The 21,551-nt window shown below is 33.6% G+C and overlaps 1 protein-coding gene and 1 long non-coding RNA gene across 4 annotated transcripts in view; one reads left to right on the top strand and one right to left on the bottom strand.

Annotated features, from left to right (window-relative positions):
* The first annotated feature begins 732 nt into the window (after positions 1-732).
* Positions 733-7,000, top strand: LOC141459226 (uncharacterized). The gene is made up of 2 exons (XR_012461426.1): positions 733-2,907; positions 3,039-7,000. It is a non-coding gene; the product is annotated as an uncharacterized lncRNA (long non-coding RNA).
* A 1,698-nt stretch (positions 7,001-8,698) lies between these two features.
* The window catches only part of Kr-h2 (transmembrane protein 33-containing Krueppel homolog 2), a 63,507-nt gene continuing 50,654 nt past the window's right edge, over positions 8,699-21,551 (bottom strand). For 2 of the 3 annotated variants that reach the window (XM_074138038.1, XM_074138039.1), the window contains 5 exons: positions 20,963-21,124; positions 19,709-19,890; positions 14,845-14,912; positions 13,958-14,091; positions 8,699-12,102 (listed from right to left, as the gene is read on the bottom strand). In XM_074138038.1, the coding sequence (XP_073994139.1) occupies positions 11,871-12,102; positions 13,958-14,091; positions 14,845-14,912; positions 19,709-19,890; positions 20,963-21,117 (771 nt within the window). In that variant the 5' untranslated portion in view covers positions 21,118-21,124 and the 3' untranslated portion in view covers positions 8,699-11,870. Of the gene's footprint in view, positions 12,103-13,957; positions 14,092-14,844; positions 14,913-19,708; positions 19,891-20,962; positions 21,125-21,551 lie in introns of those variants that run through there. The other variant, XM_074138037.1, reaches the window with a different exon arrangement.

Below are 21,551 nucleotides of genomic sequence, written 5' to 3'. Positions count from 1 at the left end.
AAGGAGATTATAAAAGTTTCTTTGCCTAATGGGCTTTCAAATGGTATATCATTTGCCAGGATTCCTTTTATCGTGGTATGAGAAATTACGTTTGTTTTGCATGAAAACGTGTTCGCGAGCACGCAACAGTGTTAGTTTATCAATTTGTTTAATTCATTGAAAACTCTTTTAGATGGACCAGTAGTCAATTTTTAAAGTAAATTGTCTTAAAACAAAGAAGTAAAAGCTTAAAAATTGCACTTTAAACATTTACTTCTGATCTCTCTTAAATATTTGAGAAATCCGCGAAGTTTATAAGATACCTAGTTGGGAATATATAGTTTTCGTGACCGCAAATTGTTAAACTTAGGATGGAAGATTTGCGAGGAATCGGTCAAATAAAACAACTCGTCTTTTTGCCAACGTTTCGACAAATATATTGTCCTCTTCAGGGCCTGGATATTACAAATACAAAACAATTTACAGAGTCAGTAACATAGAAAAAACAGTAAAAATCAGTAATACAAAAATAAACAGTAAAATACAATAAATTCTTTATAAGTATTGAAACTTACGATCAAAGTAAATGTTTAAAGTGCAATTTGTAACCTTTTACTTCCTTATTTTAAGACAATCTACTTTAAAAATTCGACTATTTGTCCATGTAAAAGAGTTTTCAATGAATTAAACAAATTGATAAACTAACATTGCTGTGTGCTCGTGGACATGTTTTCTTGTAAAACAAACGTAATTTCTCATACGAAGATAAAAGGAATCCTGGAAAATGATATACCATTTGAAAGCCCATTAGACAAAGAAACTTTTATAAAAAGTGCCAGCACCTAGGTCTTATAATGTCACATAAGTGCCTACTGAGTTTTCTTAAAAGTTTCGATTACTTTTATTTTTCCACTATGCGGAGCAAGATTGAGGCTGTTTGGAGAATAATTTATGCTTCAAAAAGGTGTCAATTTTTATACAATTTCTCTGTCAGAAGACCGTGTTATCAGAATCGAATTCGGACTAAAACGTTTTGAATAATAACATTTTTATTGCAAAAAAGTAATGATTTTAGGAAAAAAAAAAGTAAAGTCACTCAAGAAGATTGGAAAATATGAAATTGGCCAATACGTCATTTAACTCCATTTTAGATGTACTGCACATAGTAGGCCTATGGACATTACTTACTGGTTCACCCTGTATAAGAGCGGAAGTGGTAAGGCACCTAGTGTAGTCCTTATACCAAACGAGATCTTCAAAATGTTGACCCTCTGCTGGAAACACCTGTTATTACAACTTTTTAATGTGATATTTAAACAGGAGAGGATTACTCAATCTTGGTTCGCTATACTATCAAGGAATCGCTCTTATTAACAATATTATTGTATTAAACTCTTTAAGCAGATTTCATACGACTGCTTAATATCATAGTATGTTGAATTCTCTTTAATTCCGGAGGAAAAAATTGGGTTTAGGCCGGGGAGGAGCTGCATTGATGCGACTTTCACTAGCGTGATCAATCTTAATTTTAAATTCAACAAAAGACGGATCTACATCATTTTTGTCGACCTTAAAAGAGCTTTCGATTATGTACCTCATGGTTTGATGCTGACTAAATTATGTAAAATGGGAATTAATTCTAAAAATATTCCCATTATAAAAACCCTATAAGAGCACTCGAATATTACTCTATCGGAGAAATTATGATTTTGAGGAAAATGTTATCACCCAAGGTGTGTTGCAAGGGGAGAAGTTAAGAAGAAGTTCTGTTTTAATATTTCAGGGATATCGGAGCAAAAGGAATCAGAATCAATAGCTCTAATGAACTCCTATTGTTGCTGTATGCTGACGATCTTGCGATCGCCTACTTACTACTCCCTGAGAGATGCACAGTTTAAACTTAATTAACTCAAATCTTTTTGTGACGCTAATTTATTAGAAATCAACTCGAGTAAAACTGTTGCCATACCTTTCTGAAAGGGTCGGCCACCGAAACATACTCCAAATTTTTTCTGCAACAAGAAAAACATTGGAATAGTTCATACTTTTACCTATTTAGGGACCCCATTCGCTACATTCAGTAAATTCTTAAATGCTAATTTTTTTTAAAATAAGAGTATGTTGGCTGTCTCTTCGGTTCTTTCTATTTTAGCGAAAATGAAATTTGGCTCTTGGGAAAATAATTTATTTAACACCTCAGCATCCAGTGTTCTCCTATATTCGTCTGAACTGTGGGGATTAAAATTTGCCGATATTGCCGAGAGGTCACCTTTAAAATTTTTCAAAATTTTGTTAAAACTATCTAGGGATACTCCAGATGCGTTTGTCGGGATGGAGGTTGGAGATACTAATATAATTTCTAAGATTTTTAAACGAAGTCTCTTTATCGCAGAAGAAGTCTGGTCCGTGTACGTGTACAGTTAACATCGTCTCTTAAATTTTTGTGTTTTTGAGTGGGAAAACAGTGGCCGATATTGGTGGAATTTGGTGTACATTATAATTAGTGCTAAATCTTAGTAAGTGAAAAATTTAAAGATTTTCTGTTTCATGGTTTTGGAGAAAAACAAAAGAGAAGATTTTGTTTGAATTATAACAATATTGGATAAGTTTCTTATCTATGTGTTGTTTTGTTTATTGATATTTTTAGTGTTTGTTTGTGGACTCTGAGACCTGCCTTGAGACAAGTTTATTTTTACTTGCTCTACTTCAATTTATTAAAATATAAAAATGGCATTTTCGAATGAAGATATAATGAATGAAATAAAAAAAAATCTTAATGAGACTAAAGAAATAAAAACCACTCTAGAGAAAGCATTAACAGTGATGGAGGACATGATGGGTCAATTTACTGAACTAAAAATAAAATGTGAAAACTTGGAAGAAAAAAATACACGCTTGTCGGAACAAGTGAAGTATCTAAATAGTCAGGTACGTAAAAATAATTTCGTAATTTACAATGTGCCTAAAACTGAAAACGAAGACATTGTAGAAAAAGTTAAAGAGATCTGCTTAGAAGCCGAAATAACTGTTACTGATCAAGAGATTAATAATTGTTTTAGAATTGGGAAAGGAGCTGATCCTCGACCTGTGCTGGTTTCCTTGAGCAGTAATTTACTGAAGAGGAAAATATTTAGCAAGAGAGAATACTTGCAGCAGAAACACTATCGACTGAATCACGACCGGACACTGGAGGAGCGTGAGGAGGGAAGGAGGATTTTTGCCTGTTTAAGCAAATTAAAAAGTCTTGATAGCTCTGTAATGTATAGGAATAGAACTTTTAAATTTAGAGGTGACTTTTATACTCTCAAAGAGGTTGAAGAACTGATTAAGGGCGGGAGCCTGGACACTGCTACTACGGCGGAGCAAATGAAGAAAAGACTAAAATTAGACAGCGTGAAAGAGAGGCTTGGTCCTTTTCGATTTCGTCCCTCATCACCCTCACCCTCATCTGTCAAGTCGTTTCCCGGCTGAAAGGCGTCCTGGGGGCAGCACTTCCGAATTCGATCTATTTTCACCTAGTAATGACCATGACAACCAGTATTCCAGAGTTCAGAGTTTTAGAACTGATTCTTTGGATATTTCAGAACCAACTCTTCTATCTACTGAAAATTTTAAGAAAGCTAAAGGTACTGAGAATATTAAATTTAAATTTAGTATAGCATTTTGTAATATTAGTGGTTTTAAAAGTCTATTTAAATTGATGAATGATGAAATAAATCTATTTAATAATAATCTGGTAATCTGTTTAGCTGAAACTTGGCTATTAAATAACCAGTTTCAACTTCCGTTCTTTTTTTCTGATTATATTCCATTTGTTAGTTTAGCTGTTAAAACTAATGTGCGAGGGCGAGCGAGTGGAGGCTTGTTAACACTAGTCAAGAAACAGTTTGAACATCATACTGAAGTTATAGATAGGAAGGATTATTGGTTGTTTATAGGAATATTAATAGAACATACATTTATTATAATTGGAAATATATACTTGCCTCCTTTATGTGATATAGAATTACAGCTTGAATTATTGAATAACACAATTATTAAAATTAAATCTAAATATCCTAATAGTAATATGGTCTTGTTAGGGGATTTTAACTGCCGAATTGGCAATTTGAATAGTTTTGATGATGATATTTTTGATAATTTTCAACTTATTGGCGCGAGAACATCTTCAGATATTGTAATTAACAGAAGAGGTAAATTATTATCTGAAACAATGGAGACCCTAGGATTCTATTTATGTAACGGCCGTTCGTTGTCAGATAGTCCGGGGAAATTTACAAATATAACTGCTAGAGGTAAAAGTACCATTGATTTGGTTTGGATTAATGAAAATATGTTTAATTTGTTTTGTGATTTGTCTGTTGATTTAATTTCAGAATCTTATGACCACCTATTATGTTATGTACCTGTATTATAGAAATACCGCATTTAATTCAATTTAATAAGATAAATAGATCTTGTGTTAAAGAAAAACATTCACTAGTGAAAACTATTAGATGGGATTATGATAAGGTATTTTCTTTTCAAAATAGTTTGAAACAATCACAAAGAATTTATTTCAATGATAGTGACACTAGTAATCTGTATATTAATTTTATTGAGGCTTTGGAACAGGCGCTCGCTGGTTCGGCAATGTTGTCTTATGGGAAGCAGAACAGTCGTCTACAATATTTGGCCAAGAATGATTGGTATGATCATGAATGTAGAAAGCAAAAAACTATTCTTCGGCGCAAATATAGACTTTTCTTAAAACATAAACATCCTAAACTCCTTGAAAATTATATTGTTCAAAGATCTTCATATAGAAATTTAATCAATCAGAAGAAAAAAGAAAATCATATCCTATTTTTAGAAAATATTCGAAATGTTAAAAATAGCTCCCAGTTTTGGAAAGTTATAAAATCAGTCAAGGGTTACAGACCGACAATTAATGAGATAGGTTTAGATAATTGGTCTGTTTATTACAAAAAACTTTTCGGTGAGAAATTGTTATCGGATACATTATTTTTTTCAGTAGCCGATCCTTTTTTGGATGATCCTATAACCTTGGACGAATTACAATTCGCAATTAGAGTTGCAGGGAAAAACAAAACTCCAGGATTTGACAATATTTCTTATGAAATTTACAAGAGCCTCCCTGCTGAATGGGAACATTATTTGTTAAATTTATACAACACTATTCTAGTTCAAGAAACCGTTCCTAAAGCTTGGTCTAAATCTAAATTAAGCTTGATCTACAAGAAAGGGGACAAAAAGGATTTTGATAATTACCGGGGAATAGCTATTTTGAATAATATAACAAAGCTTTTTACCAGCATTCTGGCTCGTAGGCTTCTAAGTTGGGCTGAATTCTGGGGCTTTCTGCCGGAAGAACAAGCTGGCTTTCGTGAGGGAAGGGGTTGTCTTGACCATGTATTTACTCTGATGTCGCTTGTTACCATAAATCTGACGAAAAAAGGAGCCTATATTTATGCGACTTTTGTGGATTTTAAGAAAGCGTTCGATCGGGTTCAACATGATTTACTGTGGGATAAACTTTTTAAAATGGGTGTAAGTGGAAAAATTATTAGAATTATGAAGACCCTTTACGACAGTGCCGTAATGCAGATTAAGTTGGAAAATGAATTATCAGAAGAAATAGGAATATCTACTGGTTTGTTACAAGGGGAGAGTCTTAGTCCGGTCCTCTTTATTTTATTTTTGGCCGATATAGTGTCTTATTTTAAAGAAAATGAAGCGAACGGAATTAAACTCACTGCTTTAACTCAGATTAATATGCTCTTGTTCGCAGACGACCTGGTAATATTTGGATACTCCTGGTACGATGCACAGAAAAATTTAAAACTCTTGGATCAGTATTGTTCTAGTAATTGTTTATCAATAAATTCCCAAAAAACAAAAGTTTTAGTGTTCCATAAGTCACCCAGATTAAAGCGATTGAAGCCACTGTTTTATAGGGGTTTAAAGTTAGATTATTGTAGGAGCTATATTTATCTGGGAGTCCCCTTTTCTGCGAGTGGAAAATTTAAAGCCGCTTCAGATTTTTTTCTACAAAAGTCGGTAATAGCCGGCGCTAAAGTTAGGGACATTTTAATAAAGAGCAAAAGTGACGCTTGGGAAACGAAAATGGCTCTATTTGACTCTATGGTAGCATCAACAACTTTATACTGTTCTGAGGTGTGGGCTTTAAGGTATTTGGATGTGTTGGAAACAGCACAAACTAAATTTCTAAGAAGTTTATTTTACTGGTCACAGTGTACCACTCACTACATGATAAGGCTTGAAACTGGTAGGGCTCCGTTAAGTTCGTTTGTTTTTAAAAGAATCATTAATTATTGGACAAAATTACTCTCTCTTCCTGAAGATAGGCTTCCGAAACAATGTTTCAGATTTTTATGTTCCCTGGATACCAATGATCATTATAGCAATGAATACAACTGGGTGTCAATGGTTAGATCCTGGGGGGAATCATTAGGTGACGTACATATCTTTCATACAATGGACAGTGATTTTATTTCAAATGATGTAGTTGATAAACTACTAAACACCTTACTTAGTAAAGATATAGATCGGGCTCTTAATTCAAAATTTAGTTCCACCTACAGACGTGTAACTGACTTCAATTATTACCAACCACAAACCTATTTGAAATACAAAATTAACTTTGAAAAATTAAGAATAGTTAGTCAATTGAGGCTCAGTGGTGATAATATGATAAAATTGTTCTTCAAAGGTTCTCTCCTCAACATGACATCCGATCAAGACTGCCCAATTTGTCAACAAATAATTTTAAATCCGTTGAATCATCTGCTGGTAGAATGTCAGGCTAATTATAGTAACCGTGAAAAGTTTTTAGAACACTATTTAACGGAATCTGAGAGTGATGCCCAATCAGATCGCTTGCTGAATTTAGACAGCATTCAAAAAATAAATTCTTTGTTTTTGTTTATCTTAAACACCATTAGAAAAACCACTTAAGATTTAAATAAATAATAATAAAAAAAAAAAAAAAAAAAAAAAATGTAAAGGTGTTTTATCTCTGGATGCTGTCTCATTATTACTGTTAAGTCTGTGCTCTTGGTTTTATATTAAAAAGATTGGTTCATTTTTTATTTATTAATATTATTATTATTTTAATGTTACAGTAGGTATATTTTTCAGAAGAATTGTTTATTTCGTTTATACCAGACTCATTGTACAAGTTTATCTTAAACAATAAAATATTATCTATCTCTTTATCGCAGAAAATGTTAGCCATGCCTGAAAATAGATTGCCACGCATCTGTTATGCCGCGTTGCTTGACAATATTGATAAGCCGTAGCATCCCTTTCAACTGGACCGCTGATCTGCAAAAGCAGTTTGGGATTACTGGCTCCAAGTACATATACGATGGTAAACTGTCTGATATTTTGTCAAGATTTAACAACAATCTTAATAAAGTAAAGATGTTGAATTCCTGTCTTTGAACACCTTTCCCCAGAAATATTAGCAGCTTTGGATTGGGTGAACAATACGTTCTCTTTAAATGTCACATTGATTATGATCAGAGTTGCCTGTCAACTAGGATTAATGTCTGAGAAGAAACCTCAACTCTATATCCTCAGTGAGGTCTTATAAGTTTAATATTAAATTACCCTGCCCGCTAAGTGGAAACAATAAAGATGACTAAATTCATTTTCTAATTATCTGCCCGATGTTAGATGTTTTAAGATCCAAGTATTTACATATGTACAATAAAAGCTTTTCTTCACATGTACAACCTGAAATTTTGTTGGAGAACCTGTTATGTTTCGACATGGTATACGAAGTGAAATGCATGTATTTTTTTGTAATCAGTTTTTTAAAGAACAGAAATTTGTTTTTATTAATCTAGTTCATTTGTTAAAGCAAATTTATTTAAGTTGTTTTTTGTGTTATATTTGTAAATGCTAGGGTCTAACCCTTGCTACAAGCAACTAACTATCAATAAATTAATAAATATCGTTCGAAAAAACTTGTGTTTTTGTTAAAATAATTATAAAACGAATGATAGCTTAGCAGTTATGATGATGTAGCTTAACATTAAACTCCACAAATTTTTCAGTACCCTGAAGAAGGTAATATATTTACCGTAACGTTGGTATGAAGAAAGAAATTTGTTTGTGAATTTATACCGCACCTCAATATTCCCCAAAATCGTCATATAAAACGAATATTACATCTTCTTAGAAGTAATGATTTTCTTAATAAGATATAACCATTTTAAGTTAACCGAGTACGAAGAATTAATTTTACTCTCTCTTCTTCTATGTGCATTTGTGTGTGAGTGGTTGGCACATTTAAAATACAAAACTCACAATAAGTTCGAATTTCATATTTGGATTAGGTGTCACCTTCGCGCTTGAATATTTTTTTCGGGACGAAATCTTGATCTAATCGGAGTGATAGTTTCTAAATATGGGTATATCTATTTAGAGAAACTATTTCTTGATTTTTGTGCTGCCACTTAAACTATTTCTTGATTTTTGTGCTGCCACTCGTAATTTTACAATTGCAACTAGACCTCTTCCTGCAGCCTCAACACTCACCATCCCAATGATTCGACTCCATAATTTGATTTTTTTTTATATACCTTTATTACAAAAAAAAATCAATCTTATTTTACGGTTTTAAACTGCTAAGGTTTTAAATAAATTTCTTTGCATTCTGTGTTCCTTTTTGTAGAATCAAACAAAAAACTACAATTATACACAACAATTTTTATTAACTGTACAGTTAAAGTAAACAAGAGAAGTTTTTTAATAAAATACTAGTGTGTAGCTCTTCACACTGAAAATCACTTCGTTGCCATTTGTATTTGCAGTCTCGCCGTTTATGTGCTAGAAATGCTGACGTAACATGTATACATGTAAATAAAAAAACTAATTCGGTTCATTAGCACATGGGGCTTAGACACTAGCCTACTGCGCCACTCACATAACCAAGGTTTCAAAATTTTAGCCGCAATAGATGCCATTACGAAGAGATATGCCAGAGTCGTCTGAGTTTTAATTTAAAAAGGACGTCTGACCTAAATTCGTACAACTGGAATACGCAAACAGCAACAAATATGATTTGGTGAACTCTATTTTGAGTAAAAAGTGAAGCAATTGGATTGCCAGATCAGTATCACGTTTTTGCTTTATATCGTTTTAACCACTCACGATGTTAGTAGAGCGCAAAGCTTAGGTTTGCCTAACCACTGCGACCGATTAAAATTAAAGGCAAGATTATCTATCTTCAGATTAAAATCATAACAGCAGAGTAACCTCGGACGCAAACAATTCAGAACTGTTACAGAGATTATCTATCTGAATTCACTAACCTGCAGAAGGGCACATAGTAAAGACAATCTTCGGTTTCAGTTTGAACTTTGTTATGCCATTTTTGTATAGGGTTGTTTTTTATATGTGGACGCATGAAGTGCAAAATGAGATCTTTGGTACTTATTGTATGTTGAGTACCGATTATCTATAGTTACTTTTCTTCAAAGAACAACTTGGCAGCATGGATGAATAGTAAAAAAGATGGTATTGGAATTGTTGGGGAACGCGGCGATTTTATCCATCAAGAAGGCAAATATTTTTTTTAACTCTTTTCTTTTTTGGGATCACCATAGGTTTTGCATTTATCTGCAGAGGTTTGTTTACCGGGTTGGAGTAAAGAGTTTTGATTTCATTTACGAAGTAGTTGGCACACACTACACCGGATTTCATGCCGAGCTGGCCCAGTGGGTTAGCAGCTAGTAATCTTTGCACCAGTGTGCGAGCAACCTTCTTGCTAACTGCACAAACAAAACTAGACTAAAAAAACTAAGCAAAAAGTTGCCAAACACCAAAGTCTTGGAATGTTGATTATTTTTAACATTTTATTAAATACGTTTTAGATATCCCTCTCCCGCTTTAGGAATATCTTTAACCCAATTAACCTAGACTAATCTATTTGAATAACGGTATTGTTACCTTCACCAAAAACGAAGTGAATATAAGTTTAAATAAAAATAATAATTTATACAAATATAAAAACAGTAAGTAAATAAATGAGTAGATTGTAACTCAATTCGACGTTCAAGTTTTAACTTAATGGTAGATAAATTTGCAATGAACATCTTGTGCGAATCAACATAGGTTTTCGAAATACTTCAGTTTGGTACGATGGGGGGGGGGGCGAATTCTATAGCAATTTGAAGTTGGAGCAACATTCTTCCAAGTACAAACAACATGTAACGTAGGGGCTCAGAGTGCCAGTTTACAGCACTTAATCTGGGAAGGTCTACCAGGTCGAAGGGTTCTAGTATTACAGAGTGTCATGCCTCAGAACAATAGTAGAATGAGACGTCTTACAGTCTTTTCTAAGTCTGCCACCTTGTTTACTGCCTTTAGCGGTTCACATATGTTGTGCTTGGAGAGAACTTTCATTTGTCTTTCGTACAAATGAACAAGTTTTCTGAATTTAAAGACCTTCGATTATTTAAAGATAGTACTCCACAAATTATGCAAATAAGAGCAGTTTAATGTATCGCGTTTTCCTGTTCTTATTGCATGTTCTGTGAATTAACAGATACGAAAAGATCGCTGATTATTTTTCACTATTATACTTCATAGGAATCATGGATAAAGAAAACCATAATCTAACAAATATTTTAACTTTTTTCGAATTCGCGTCTTGAATGAAAAATTTGGCTCTATTTTTTTTCTTCTTTTAATTCACGTTCCTGAAATGTGAATTTTTTTAACGCGAACTTCGATTCAGTTCCCCACGTCGGCTAATTTGTTTTTTGTTACGTAGTTTAGAACTGCTGTATTTATAGTTTATTATTACTATTATTATTATTATTATTATTGGGTGACGAGAGAACGAGAAATTAAAGTTTTTTAAATCCTGTTAAAATCAATTTGGATATATTTAAAAACTGTCAAGACTTGAAAATTTATTATTAAAATTTATTTGCGTAAAAATATTTGCTTGCATGCCTTGCGTCGAAAAATGCGGCATACATCCCTTTGGTTATTCATATAATAATTTTATTAAAAATAAATTTGCTTTAAATAAACACTTAGTTATTACTTACTTTCTTCCTTTTATTCTGTTCTCTGCACATTGGGTCGCGAAAACTTAACAGTTTTAATGGTAGGTTTCGACTTGAAAGTTTGGCAACCCCTGCTTTAAAAATTGCATGTGCAATTGATATGCAAATAGAATAATCATTACCAATTAGAATAAATAGACAAACTAATAAAACAGCTATTGAATTTCTCCAACAAATGAGATTATATGGTTTTATTCGTAATTACACAATTATATTAAAATACGAAAACATTATTCGAACCTAGACCAATTGAATTTAGCGTGTCTAATCATATTTATCAGCATAGTTTCAAATAAAAAAACCAAACAACTAGAAAAAAGTATCTGCTTAATATGAACCTACCTATTCGTACTTATAAAAATATATTATAGTATTTTAATATTGATAGAATAGATAAAAAAAACAGGTGATTTTTTTCAACTGTCATTTACAACTAACATGCAACTGGAATGCTTGCTTTAATACTCTACATAAAAACTTCAACAATCCTTTTTTACTTTACTGAATATAATTTAGAAACACAAGAAAAATATAGCTGAGAACTTAGCGTGGCGGTCGACTGCTCGGTAAAGTATCAAGGGATTTGCAATCAAGCTTCTTTTAAGAAAAACACTGAGAGTGGCCAAAAAAGTGACATTTTAATTAAGCATTCCATTTTATCTTTAAATAATTAACAAGCTTGAGTAAAAAGGATTTGATGTCTCTTAAATTTAATTTAAGGAAGAAAAACAAAATGACTATGTTGGGGAGAGACAATTCTTGTTGTTTTTGAGTTTATAATTTCTATTGCGCATGTGCATGCGTTGTATCTGGTGGACACAATGCACACACACCGCTGATCGATGACAGTATCAACTTTCTGATCAGCCAAGGGGTCTGTGGATGGTTGGCCACTAACTCAAACAGGTATCTAAACTGGCGAAACTTAATACGTGTATACGGATTTCTGTGAGATTTGTAACGCATTATTAAAAATTGGTGGTAGAAAAATGGTGTTATAACACTTGCAGTTTTCCTGAAAACAAAAAAGTCGTTGTTAGTGACATCACAGGTTAATGTATGACTGACAATGACATGTGCGCAATGTTTTACTGTAACGTTTTCCGGTTAGTACGAGCAAGTTTTGCAGCTTTTCAAACTTCCTAGTTTGACCCGAAAGACCAATATGAGAGCCCAGAATGAAAGGAAATGTGGCGTTAGCAATCTTGCGATTCTTACACTTCTAATTGCCAACTTTTCTTCAATTTGCCTTCATAAAGCAGAAGTAAGCACGTATTATTTTAGGTAGGAGTTTATTTAGAAAAATTCAATAAAAATTTATGTTAAAGAACCTTGTTAATCGGTAGGACTAAGTTTTAAATTAGTTTAGTGTTCAGTTACTGTAATTTAATGAAATCTCATTATCCTTCGTAGAAAGTAAACCAGAATTTTGTATACAAGAGGAGAATTCCAGTAGATTAAAATAATTGATAAACTTGACTTCAAAAAATTATTTACGAAAAATTCTTTAAAGGTTGTTTAGATTTGTTTTCCTGAATCGCTCAATTTTCAAGTGTATCAGTTTACAATACAACCCGAACAGTGAAAAATTAATTACATTTGAATAAATTATCTCCATATAAAAATGCTTCTTTACTACTAACCGATCTCTAAAATTTTGTATTTTTGTTTTTGTTTAAATCGAAATCTACGTATTATTTAAATAGAGTATCCAGAGCCAGTGTTGATATTTTTATAAGAGATAATATAACATTTTTCATTGGTTACCATTCTTCAAATAATAATAATGAATTGTATGGCCATCGGTCTGGAAGTCAATAAGGAAAGATAGCACCTAATTAGAACAAAATAACTATTCAGAAGATACACAAAGCAGCAAGTACCCAACATTTCATTCATACTTCAACTCGTAATTTCAGCAATTAGAAACGATCGAAAAAGCTTGTTTTATTCAAATTTTATAACAATACCATTTAAGTGATTTTACAGCATTAAATTTTCATTAATACTTTTTAGAATTTATTAGATGACACGGACTTTTTTTTACGGGCCTTTTCCTCTATAAAATATTTTTGTTTAGTGAAGATTAGCTCTCTATTTTACTAGGATTGATTGTAATTGGATATGCCAAAGTGAAAGTTCAAAATGCGATTTTTAAAAAAATACAAACACTAACATATATTTACAAAATAATTATTTATTTATTTTTTCGATGTCCGGTATAAGTTTAGGAAGATAACTTTATTAATTCATTCTTTGATCAAATTTATTGGGTCTACACTCTTTTCAAATAGTTAAGAACTAAAAATAAGAGTTAGTGAGAATTCAGTTTATTTATTAAAATAATTTTATTCAGTTATTTTCTTCATCTAAATGATTTCTATTACTAATATTGCGGCTTTCGGGACACTACAAATTCGCCTCAGAAGAATGTTTTCATGAATCGTTGCAGAAGATATTAAAAACCTTATAGTGAAATTGAGAAATCAGTTTAGAATCAGAAACGAGGGAAAAATTAGAAACTAAAATAAATAAAACAAATATGCTTTTTCGAATGTTTCTAATGGGCTGAAATTACGAGCTGAAGAATGAATGAAATCTTAAGTACATGGTGGGTGATTTGTCACCACAAAAGTACCCTAAGTACCAAAAGTACACCTACTTTTGTAGTTTAAAGAAATTATTTAAAAAATAAATGCTGGTAGATGATCAAATACGATTTTTTTTTTTTTATCTTAATAATCCAACATCAACATAAGAAGTTAAGATATATATAATTCATTGATACAAAATTTGAAAAAAATGTCTGCCAAGCGGGTACTTGCTCTTACTAAAGGAATACAACAGTGCCATTGAATCAATATACTCACATTAACATTAATATAATTAATATAGGCATTAATACAATTTCAACTGAAGCAATCAAACCCAAAATAATTCTTGATTGCAATTCTACCAAAGATATTAAAAGTCGGGCACCCCACCATGAGTTCTGTCCAAGTGTCTGAAACAATTCACATAAATATTTTTTAAATATTTGCATGTTACTATTGCACCCACTAAAACGAAGAAAGTTTGACGGAGAATCAAGGGAACAGCTAGCCATATACCTCATTCGCTACCAACTCCTACCCTACAATAATACCACAGTTCCACAAATAGTTTTCGAAGAAAACCTTATTGTATCGATAGTTAACCAGTATCTTGAGGGTGGCAATGCAAGCAAACAAAAATGAATCTCGGTTCGTTTTCTCAAGAATGGTGACAAACGTGACTGGTTTAATACCTTAAGGGCCACTGAAAACACTGAGAAAGACGACCTAATATTTCCCAAAAACCATCTATTGAAAAACTTCCTTTTTTATTTTATATTATCACCTAAAGAGATGCAGTTCTGTTATGACTATGTAGGTCACAAGAAAATTACAAGTGTTGATATCACTGTGTAATTATAATTATTTCAAAACAGGTGCCCTAAGGCATAGGACCTAGGCCACAGGTGGGCCCCTAAACTAAAGAAATGTCTCCTCATATTCAATCCTTACACAGGTTTATCTTGAACGTTAAAAGTACCATCTTAAATTCGCCACAAAATTTTATAAACTTGTCTCTCTAGTCATTATGTACAATAGATTTTACACATACCAAATTATTGGTGGGCCATGGTTTATGGATTCTTGTTTGTAACAATGAAGGTATGTAACAACGCTTCCTAAATTCACAATCAAACACCCAATATGAAAGAGTAAATACTTACATCAAGTAACGTTAGCGAGTAGCTAGCAAAGTGTATCACAGAAAAAAGGAATATGGGCAATAGAGCCCCTGAATACTTTCGAATTAAGGAAAATCAAACAATAGATTTCATATTTATCTAATTCAACTAAAGCGGTTTTGCATAGGAGTTATGTCTGGTTTACCACAGCTGCGACGTTATTAACTTAATTCACCTTGCGTTAGAAGCTATTAGCTCAACAGAAACTGTTACGAAGAAATTCTTCTGAAATAGTTAAGCTCTATTTTTGAAGGCCAGCAGCATGCTGTAATTGGTTGGTCTCAGTACCCAGTAATGCCGTAGATTGTTAGTTATAGCCAAACCTTACCTTGGGGGCTACTTCGAGTACACATTGCTCTTCAAAGGTTAACTTAGAAACAGATCCAGTCTTTTCATGTAGTAGCCCCCCCCCCAGTCAAGCAGAGTAAAAAGACTCCTGGACAGCCAAGCAGCACTGGCAAACTTCAAAACTACCTCACTTGTTTCGGAGTGCAACAAGTCTCTGAACTGTTCTCTTTCCGGCGCAATAAAGTCACATTGGAGTGGGTCCAGGACTTGCAGATATTACGAAGTTGCTGACCAAATTGGCGTCCCCCTTTAATGCTTCAGTCGCATAACAACCAGAGGGGAAAAAATCTGAACTTTAAAATTTACCTATTAGATGTACAATGGATTGGTACAGTAAGCAATAATAAAAAGTAAATGGATGTGGTACCTTAGAATTAAATCATGCTCTACTCCAGATTTCTCAAGTCGCTCCCCGTATTAAAGTAAATCACAATGCATTTGTTTCCAAAGTAATCACGTTGATAAAACTAAATAATTAGTTGATAAAAAGAAGTACAGTAAATAATAACAGTTTATTATATAAATATATTGTAACGAAGTTGACCTGGGCAGAAAAGAAAGGCCTAGATTGTTCTAGGGGTTGACGACCAAAGTCAGTAACAGGCCGCCACTGCATAAACAAAAGGGCGGTATCTACCTGTGGCAGAGAAGAAAGGCCTAGATTGTTCTAGGGGTTGAGCGACCATAGTCGGTAACATGCCGCCACTGTGTGAACAAAAGGCCGGTCTCTACCTGAAGGGTCTAGATTGTTCTAGGAGTTTAGTGACCGTAGCCTGTAACGGTCCACCGCTGTGTAAAAGCCAGCTAAGAGAAAGGCCTCAGTTGGGTTGGTGGCATATGTGTTTTCCCAGCCAGTGATTGACAGGTGGGAGTGAGACAGACGGAGTTGGAGAGAGACAGAGATTTGGAGGAGGGCGGCCACAGCTGAGGTGGTGGCAGTATGGGTTTCCCAGACAATGAGCGGCAGGTTGGAGTGAAACAGATGGAGTTGGAGTGAGACAGAGAGTTGGAAGAGGGCGGCCCCTGTTGGGGTGGTGGCAGTATGTGTTTTCTTCAGCCAGTGACCGGCCGGTGGGCGTGACTCAGACGGAGTGGGGCAGTCGCAGTTAAAAGGAGGCAGACGCAGCTGGAGAAGTCAGTTCTTAGTCACGTTTTGAGGAAGTATTTGAGTGAGTCTTGGAAAGTCAGTTTGGAGAGACACTTTGGAAGGAACAGTTCGAGAGAGTCAGTGTTACGGAGTGCTTCTGTGTTAGCCAGTTGGGCAGGTAGTCAGTTAATGAGTCGAGCTGTGTTAGTGCGATTGAGTCTAGCGCAATTCGGTGCAGTGCGGACCAGGGGTCAGTCGTGGAACAGTTTTGTGGTGTTACGTAGTGAGTAACAGAAAACTGTTGTGACTGTTGTAAATGTTAACTGTAATGAATAGCGCTAGATGCTAGTAAATGTTAATGTGTTAATAAATCAGGTTATTACTTACAACTTTAGCGAGTTTTATTATTAATTAAACCCACATATTAAATTAACTAGTGGCAGGCATTAGTTATAGTTGTGAAGTTTTTAGTTAAAAAGGACAAAAACTTTACAATATATAAAACTGCTATCAGAGGGGGCTGACGACAACGCCACACAGCCTGAATGTTAGGTTATAGTCTAGGAAGGTTTAGCGTCATTTGACAGTGTTTACGTTACAGTGTTTTATAGTGTTTAACGACGAATAACTAGTAATTTAACTATTCTTTACAGGTATTTTATTGTTTTAATTATTTATGTATGTATGTATTATTGTTTTGTAATAATTGTTGTTCATTCTTTTTGGTGACTGATTCATAGTTTCAATGGGAATGAAAAAATATTTTCAATATTCCATAGTTTTGTATTAATTTATTTATAAAATTATATTCTTTACAGAATAATAAAATCTGTTTCGAAAACCGTCTTACAAATTAAATTCACTAGTGGTAATATTTTAAGAAGAAAATGGACAGAGTAGAAGATAAACTTTTTGTGCACCTTGTTAAAAAAGGAGAGGATGATTTCAAGTTAGCGAAATTTCAGAAGACAAGGCTTTATGGTTCAGTTTTCCATGTGAGTTCCAGAATTTAAAATTTCATAAGGTATTATCTGTAAAGTCAACAATAAAGTGTGCAATAGCAGCGATAAAACCAATTAATGGTTATCGTAAAGTGAGTGTTAGAATTGATGAATTACTAAAAAAAGAGTATTTCGATGAAGATGGTAACCTCTGTTTTAAAAATCTTCCACTAGAAGAATACAATCCAACCACAGAAATATCTGCAAAAACAAGTAGAAGTGAACAAGAAATTTTTTTATTAGATAAAATAAAAGAATTAGAAGCTAAACTAACTTTGAATGATGAAATTAAGTTGCATGAGGTTGAGAGAAAATTTATTTTGGGAAAATTTGAGAAAAAACAAAATGCAACGGAATGGTTTGCTAAATTGGAAGCGGAGTGCTCTAGACATAAAGTAAGTCAGGACTCTAAGATCATTGAAGTACTCCGGTTTTTTTTAGAAGGTACTGCAAAGGATTGGCATGATGCGAATTTTATGAAAATTGGTTTGACCAATTGGTTAGAATGGAAGAAATCATTTATGAACGTATTTGTAGACAAAGGCTGGTCGATGGTTAGAAGGGCTTATAATAAATACAAGTATTTAGGAGGATCATTAGTGGACTACGAATTGGTAAAAGAAAAATTATGTCTAGAATGTGAAAGTAGTGCCACCATTCAATCAAGAATCAATATGATTGTTGTAGGACTACCTTCAGAAATACAAGACGAATTGGATAGAGAAGAAGTAATAGAAATGGACAAACTTTAAACTGCACTCAGAAAATTGGATGATTCATATAGTACAAAAAGGAAAGACATTCTGATGACAACTAGGAAAAAAGTAAATATACAGGCTGAGAATTGTGATGAATGAAAACAAAATAAATCTAATCAAGTAGGCAAGAAACCCTGTTACATATGTGAAGCGTTAGGCTGGAAAAATCGCTATCACCCTAGTAATGAGTGCAGGAACAAGAACTTGTATGCCACTAGATCGAAAGTTAATACCATCGAAATGAACAATGGTAGTGATGTAGCAGAGGCAATGAATGTCGAAATCAGTGATTTAAACTAAAGGGCCCGGAAGAATTGGATTCATTAATCAAATTAAATGTAATCATAGACTGTTGGAGGTTTCTCAGGAAATGGATCTGCAAAAAAATTTATGCACATATTAGTTGATCATTTTGCCAGGTTTGCTTGGATATCCACTTCACGTACCCAATGTGCAAAAGATTTTATACATTTAATCGCTCCAGTTGCAAAACAAAACAAAATCAAAGTAATACTTGCTGATCAATATACGGGTTTAAACTCAGAGGATCTGAAGAGATATTTAGACAAGCTAAATATATCTTTACTTTTTACAAGTGTAGATTGCCCACAGTCCAATGGACTTAATGAACGCCTAAACCAAACCCTCGTTAACAGGATCGGGTGTAAAATAAATAGCGGAAAAAGGCGGGCTTGGACCGTCATTGCTGAAGAATGTGTTGCCGAATACAACCAAACCATACACACCTCAACTAGGTTTGCACCGGCATATCTTCTACGTGGAGAAAAACAGACAATTTGTCTAATAACTGCTTCTTCTTCTGGAAAAAACATTCGAAAACTCTTTACAAAGTTTTGCTATGAACAAAAAGAGATTTGATAAAAATCGTCGAGAGTATGAATTTAAAGTTGGAGACCAAGTGTACATAGAAAATGGAAATAAACTCAACAGGCGGAAAATGGATAAAGTGAGAATCGGTCCATTTAAAATAACTCGGAAAATTTCCCCAACATTTTTTGAAATTAACTGCGGAAAACGGAAGAAGAATTCGAACTATTTCCATACTAGCAAGTTGTCTCTTTATGCTCCGGTACAAACCAATCATAGAGGGGGAGATGTAAAACTGCTATCAGAGGGGGCTGACGACAACGCCACACAGCCTGAATGTTAGGTTATAGTCTAGGAAGGTTTAGCGTCATTTGACAGTGTTTACGTTACAGTGTTTTATAGTGTTTAACGACGGTGAAATATAACTAGTAATTTAATTATTCTTTACAGGTATTTTATTGTTTTAATTATTTATGTATGTATGTATTAATGTTTTGTATTAATTTATTTATAAAATTATATTCTTTACAGAATAATAAAATCTGTTTCGAAAACCGTCTTACATATATTAATACTGTCCGGTAGTATAATATACTCAGTGTAGAGCATTCTCTGATGTCAGGACATGCCCTTAATACAGAATCTTGTATTAAAACAGAATCCTGTAAATAAATACATGAAACACCTGGAAATAAGTGGCCAGAAATGGTAGCTTAATAAAATCAAAAAGTGTTAAATTATTACTACAAATAAGCACTGTTTATAACCAAGCTTACTAGCAGTTCAGAACAGGCCGAGTATTGTGCACTTTAAATAAAGGATACCTGCGAAAGGATAAACAAGTGAAAATATGAAAGAAAACATAATGTAATGGAAACTGTCTTCCGACAGCACGGTTGCCAAAAATTCTCTAGATAGTATGAATCTGGGATGCCTCTGATGCAGTCTTAATGCACTTGTTGCCGCGTTCGCTAACAATGCTTTATAGTAGGCGCCCTCAAAGCTCCTACAACAGACAAACATGTTCATTAACAAAGACACAAAGTCTCAGTTATACACTGAGAAACTAGTTGCTTCTCGTCACACAAAAATCTCATTTTCTTCTCACTTTCACTTTTTTAAAGGTTGTTTAGAAAAAAAATCCTACTTTTTAAATTTTTAATTCGAAGTTTAATCGTTAAAAATGTTGCAGGGGTGATACGATCACCTCTTTGATGACAAATGATTTTTTTTTTAAGATTTAAGGCGCGTCAACATCTGAGGTTATTGGCGCCCTGAGTTTTTTTCAGTGCACAACCGGCCTCCGGACAGTGTACTCTCGTTACAGCTAACACTGTCCATCACCGGGTAGTGAGCGGTAAGAAGCTACTAGGAAGAGAAACTCTAATGGCTAGCAGCTGGATTCGAATCCGGGATCTCCGTATGGGAATCCAATACGCTAACAGCATGGCTAATCTCTTCCCTGACAAATGAAATAATTGTTATGCACTGCGTTGCGAATCCATGTATCACCAATTTTATTTCACATCACGATTTTTAATATAACGTTGTTAACCTGACAAAAGCAGAAACTGAAATAGTTAAACGAACGGTGTAATACTTGCATAAAAAGTATTTAGACAGAGGCTATGTTCAGATCGAACACTATCAACCTGTTATTTAATACTAGCAGAGAAAGTTTGATGCTCGTTGTTACATCCTTTATTTCAACTCTTAGAGGTACAGGATTACCGCAGAAAAAATTAACTCAACAGGCCGGACACACAGTGATTTTTTTGCGGTCAGAATAATTGGATGTACCCTAAATAAGCCTCAAAATTTCTCCTCCACAAGAGTTAAATAAGACAGGAAGCTACGCGCCTAAGTATATGCTACCTATCTTGACAAAAGCTACTTTTCTAAAACTTTCAATTGTATGATAAATTAAATAAACAAATTTAGAGCATCTTATTTTGTTATCCACTCAATATTTTTTGTTTCCAATTTTTTAACTATTAACTTCTGACTCAAAAGATTATCTTGGCAAAATATAATATTTGATATTAAAAACAGACATGAAATATAACATAAAACTTTACCAAAATGGTGTTAAATAAAGTACGGTAAAAATTATTGTGAGCAGCCTGGTGCACCACAAGAACATCTCTGTTTTATGCAGAACTATGTGTGCTTTCAGAGCTTCAATGCCCGGTGCGGGAGTGTTCCCTTCCGTTGTGCTGTTGTTACTTGACATGTTCAGCCTAAAATCAGACAAAATTATCTACAGTTAATATTATTCATACACCAAAGCTAAACAGTCACTATTAATAATAATACTCGTATAAAACATAAAAGGCCGACTTCGCTCCAGCACATCAGAGTCGATCCAACAATTACTTATTGGTGGATACTTAGAGAATTAATTAGAAATATATATTGGTTTTAGTGACCGTAAAAATATTATACTAAGGATTCAAATTGGCGAGGAATCGGTCCAAATAAAAACAACTCGTCTTTTTTACCAACGTTTCGACAAATACAATATATTGCCTTCTTCAGGGCCTGGATATTACAAATAAAACAATACAAATTACAATTTACAATTGGAAAATACTCCATGAAAGAGAATTTTAATTCTGTTAAATGTGTTATTATAATTTCTCGTACATCATGAGACAGGCTAACTTA

The sequence above is a fragment of the Rhodnius prolixus genome, unplaced genomic scaffold (genome assembly GCF_049639745.1).
Source record: "Rhodnius prolixus isolate KJV_2025 unplaced genomic scaffold, Rpr scaffold_11, whole genome shotgun sequence".
NCBI lineage: Eukaryota > Metazoa > Arthropoda > Insecta > Hemiptera > Reduviidae > Rhodnius > Rhodnius prolixus.
Note: the sequence above shows the minus strand (reverse complement) of the source record. Positions and strands in the feature narration are given on the sequence as shown.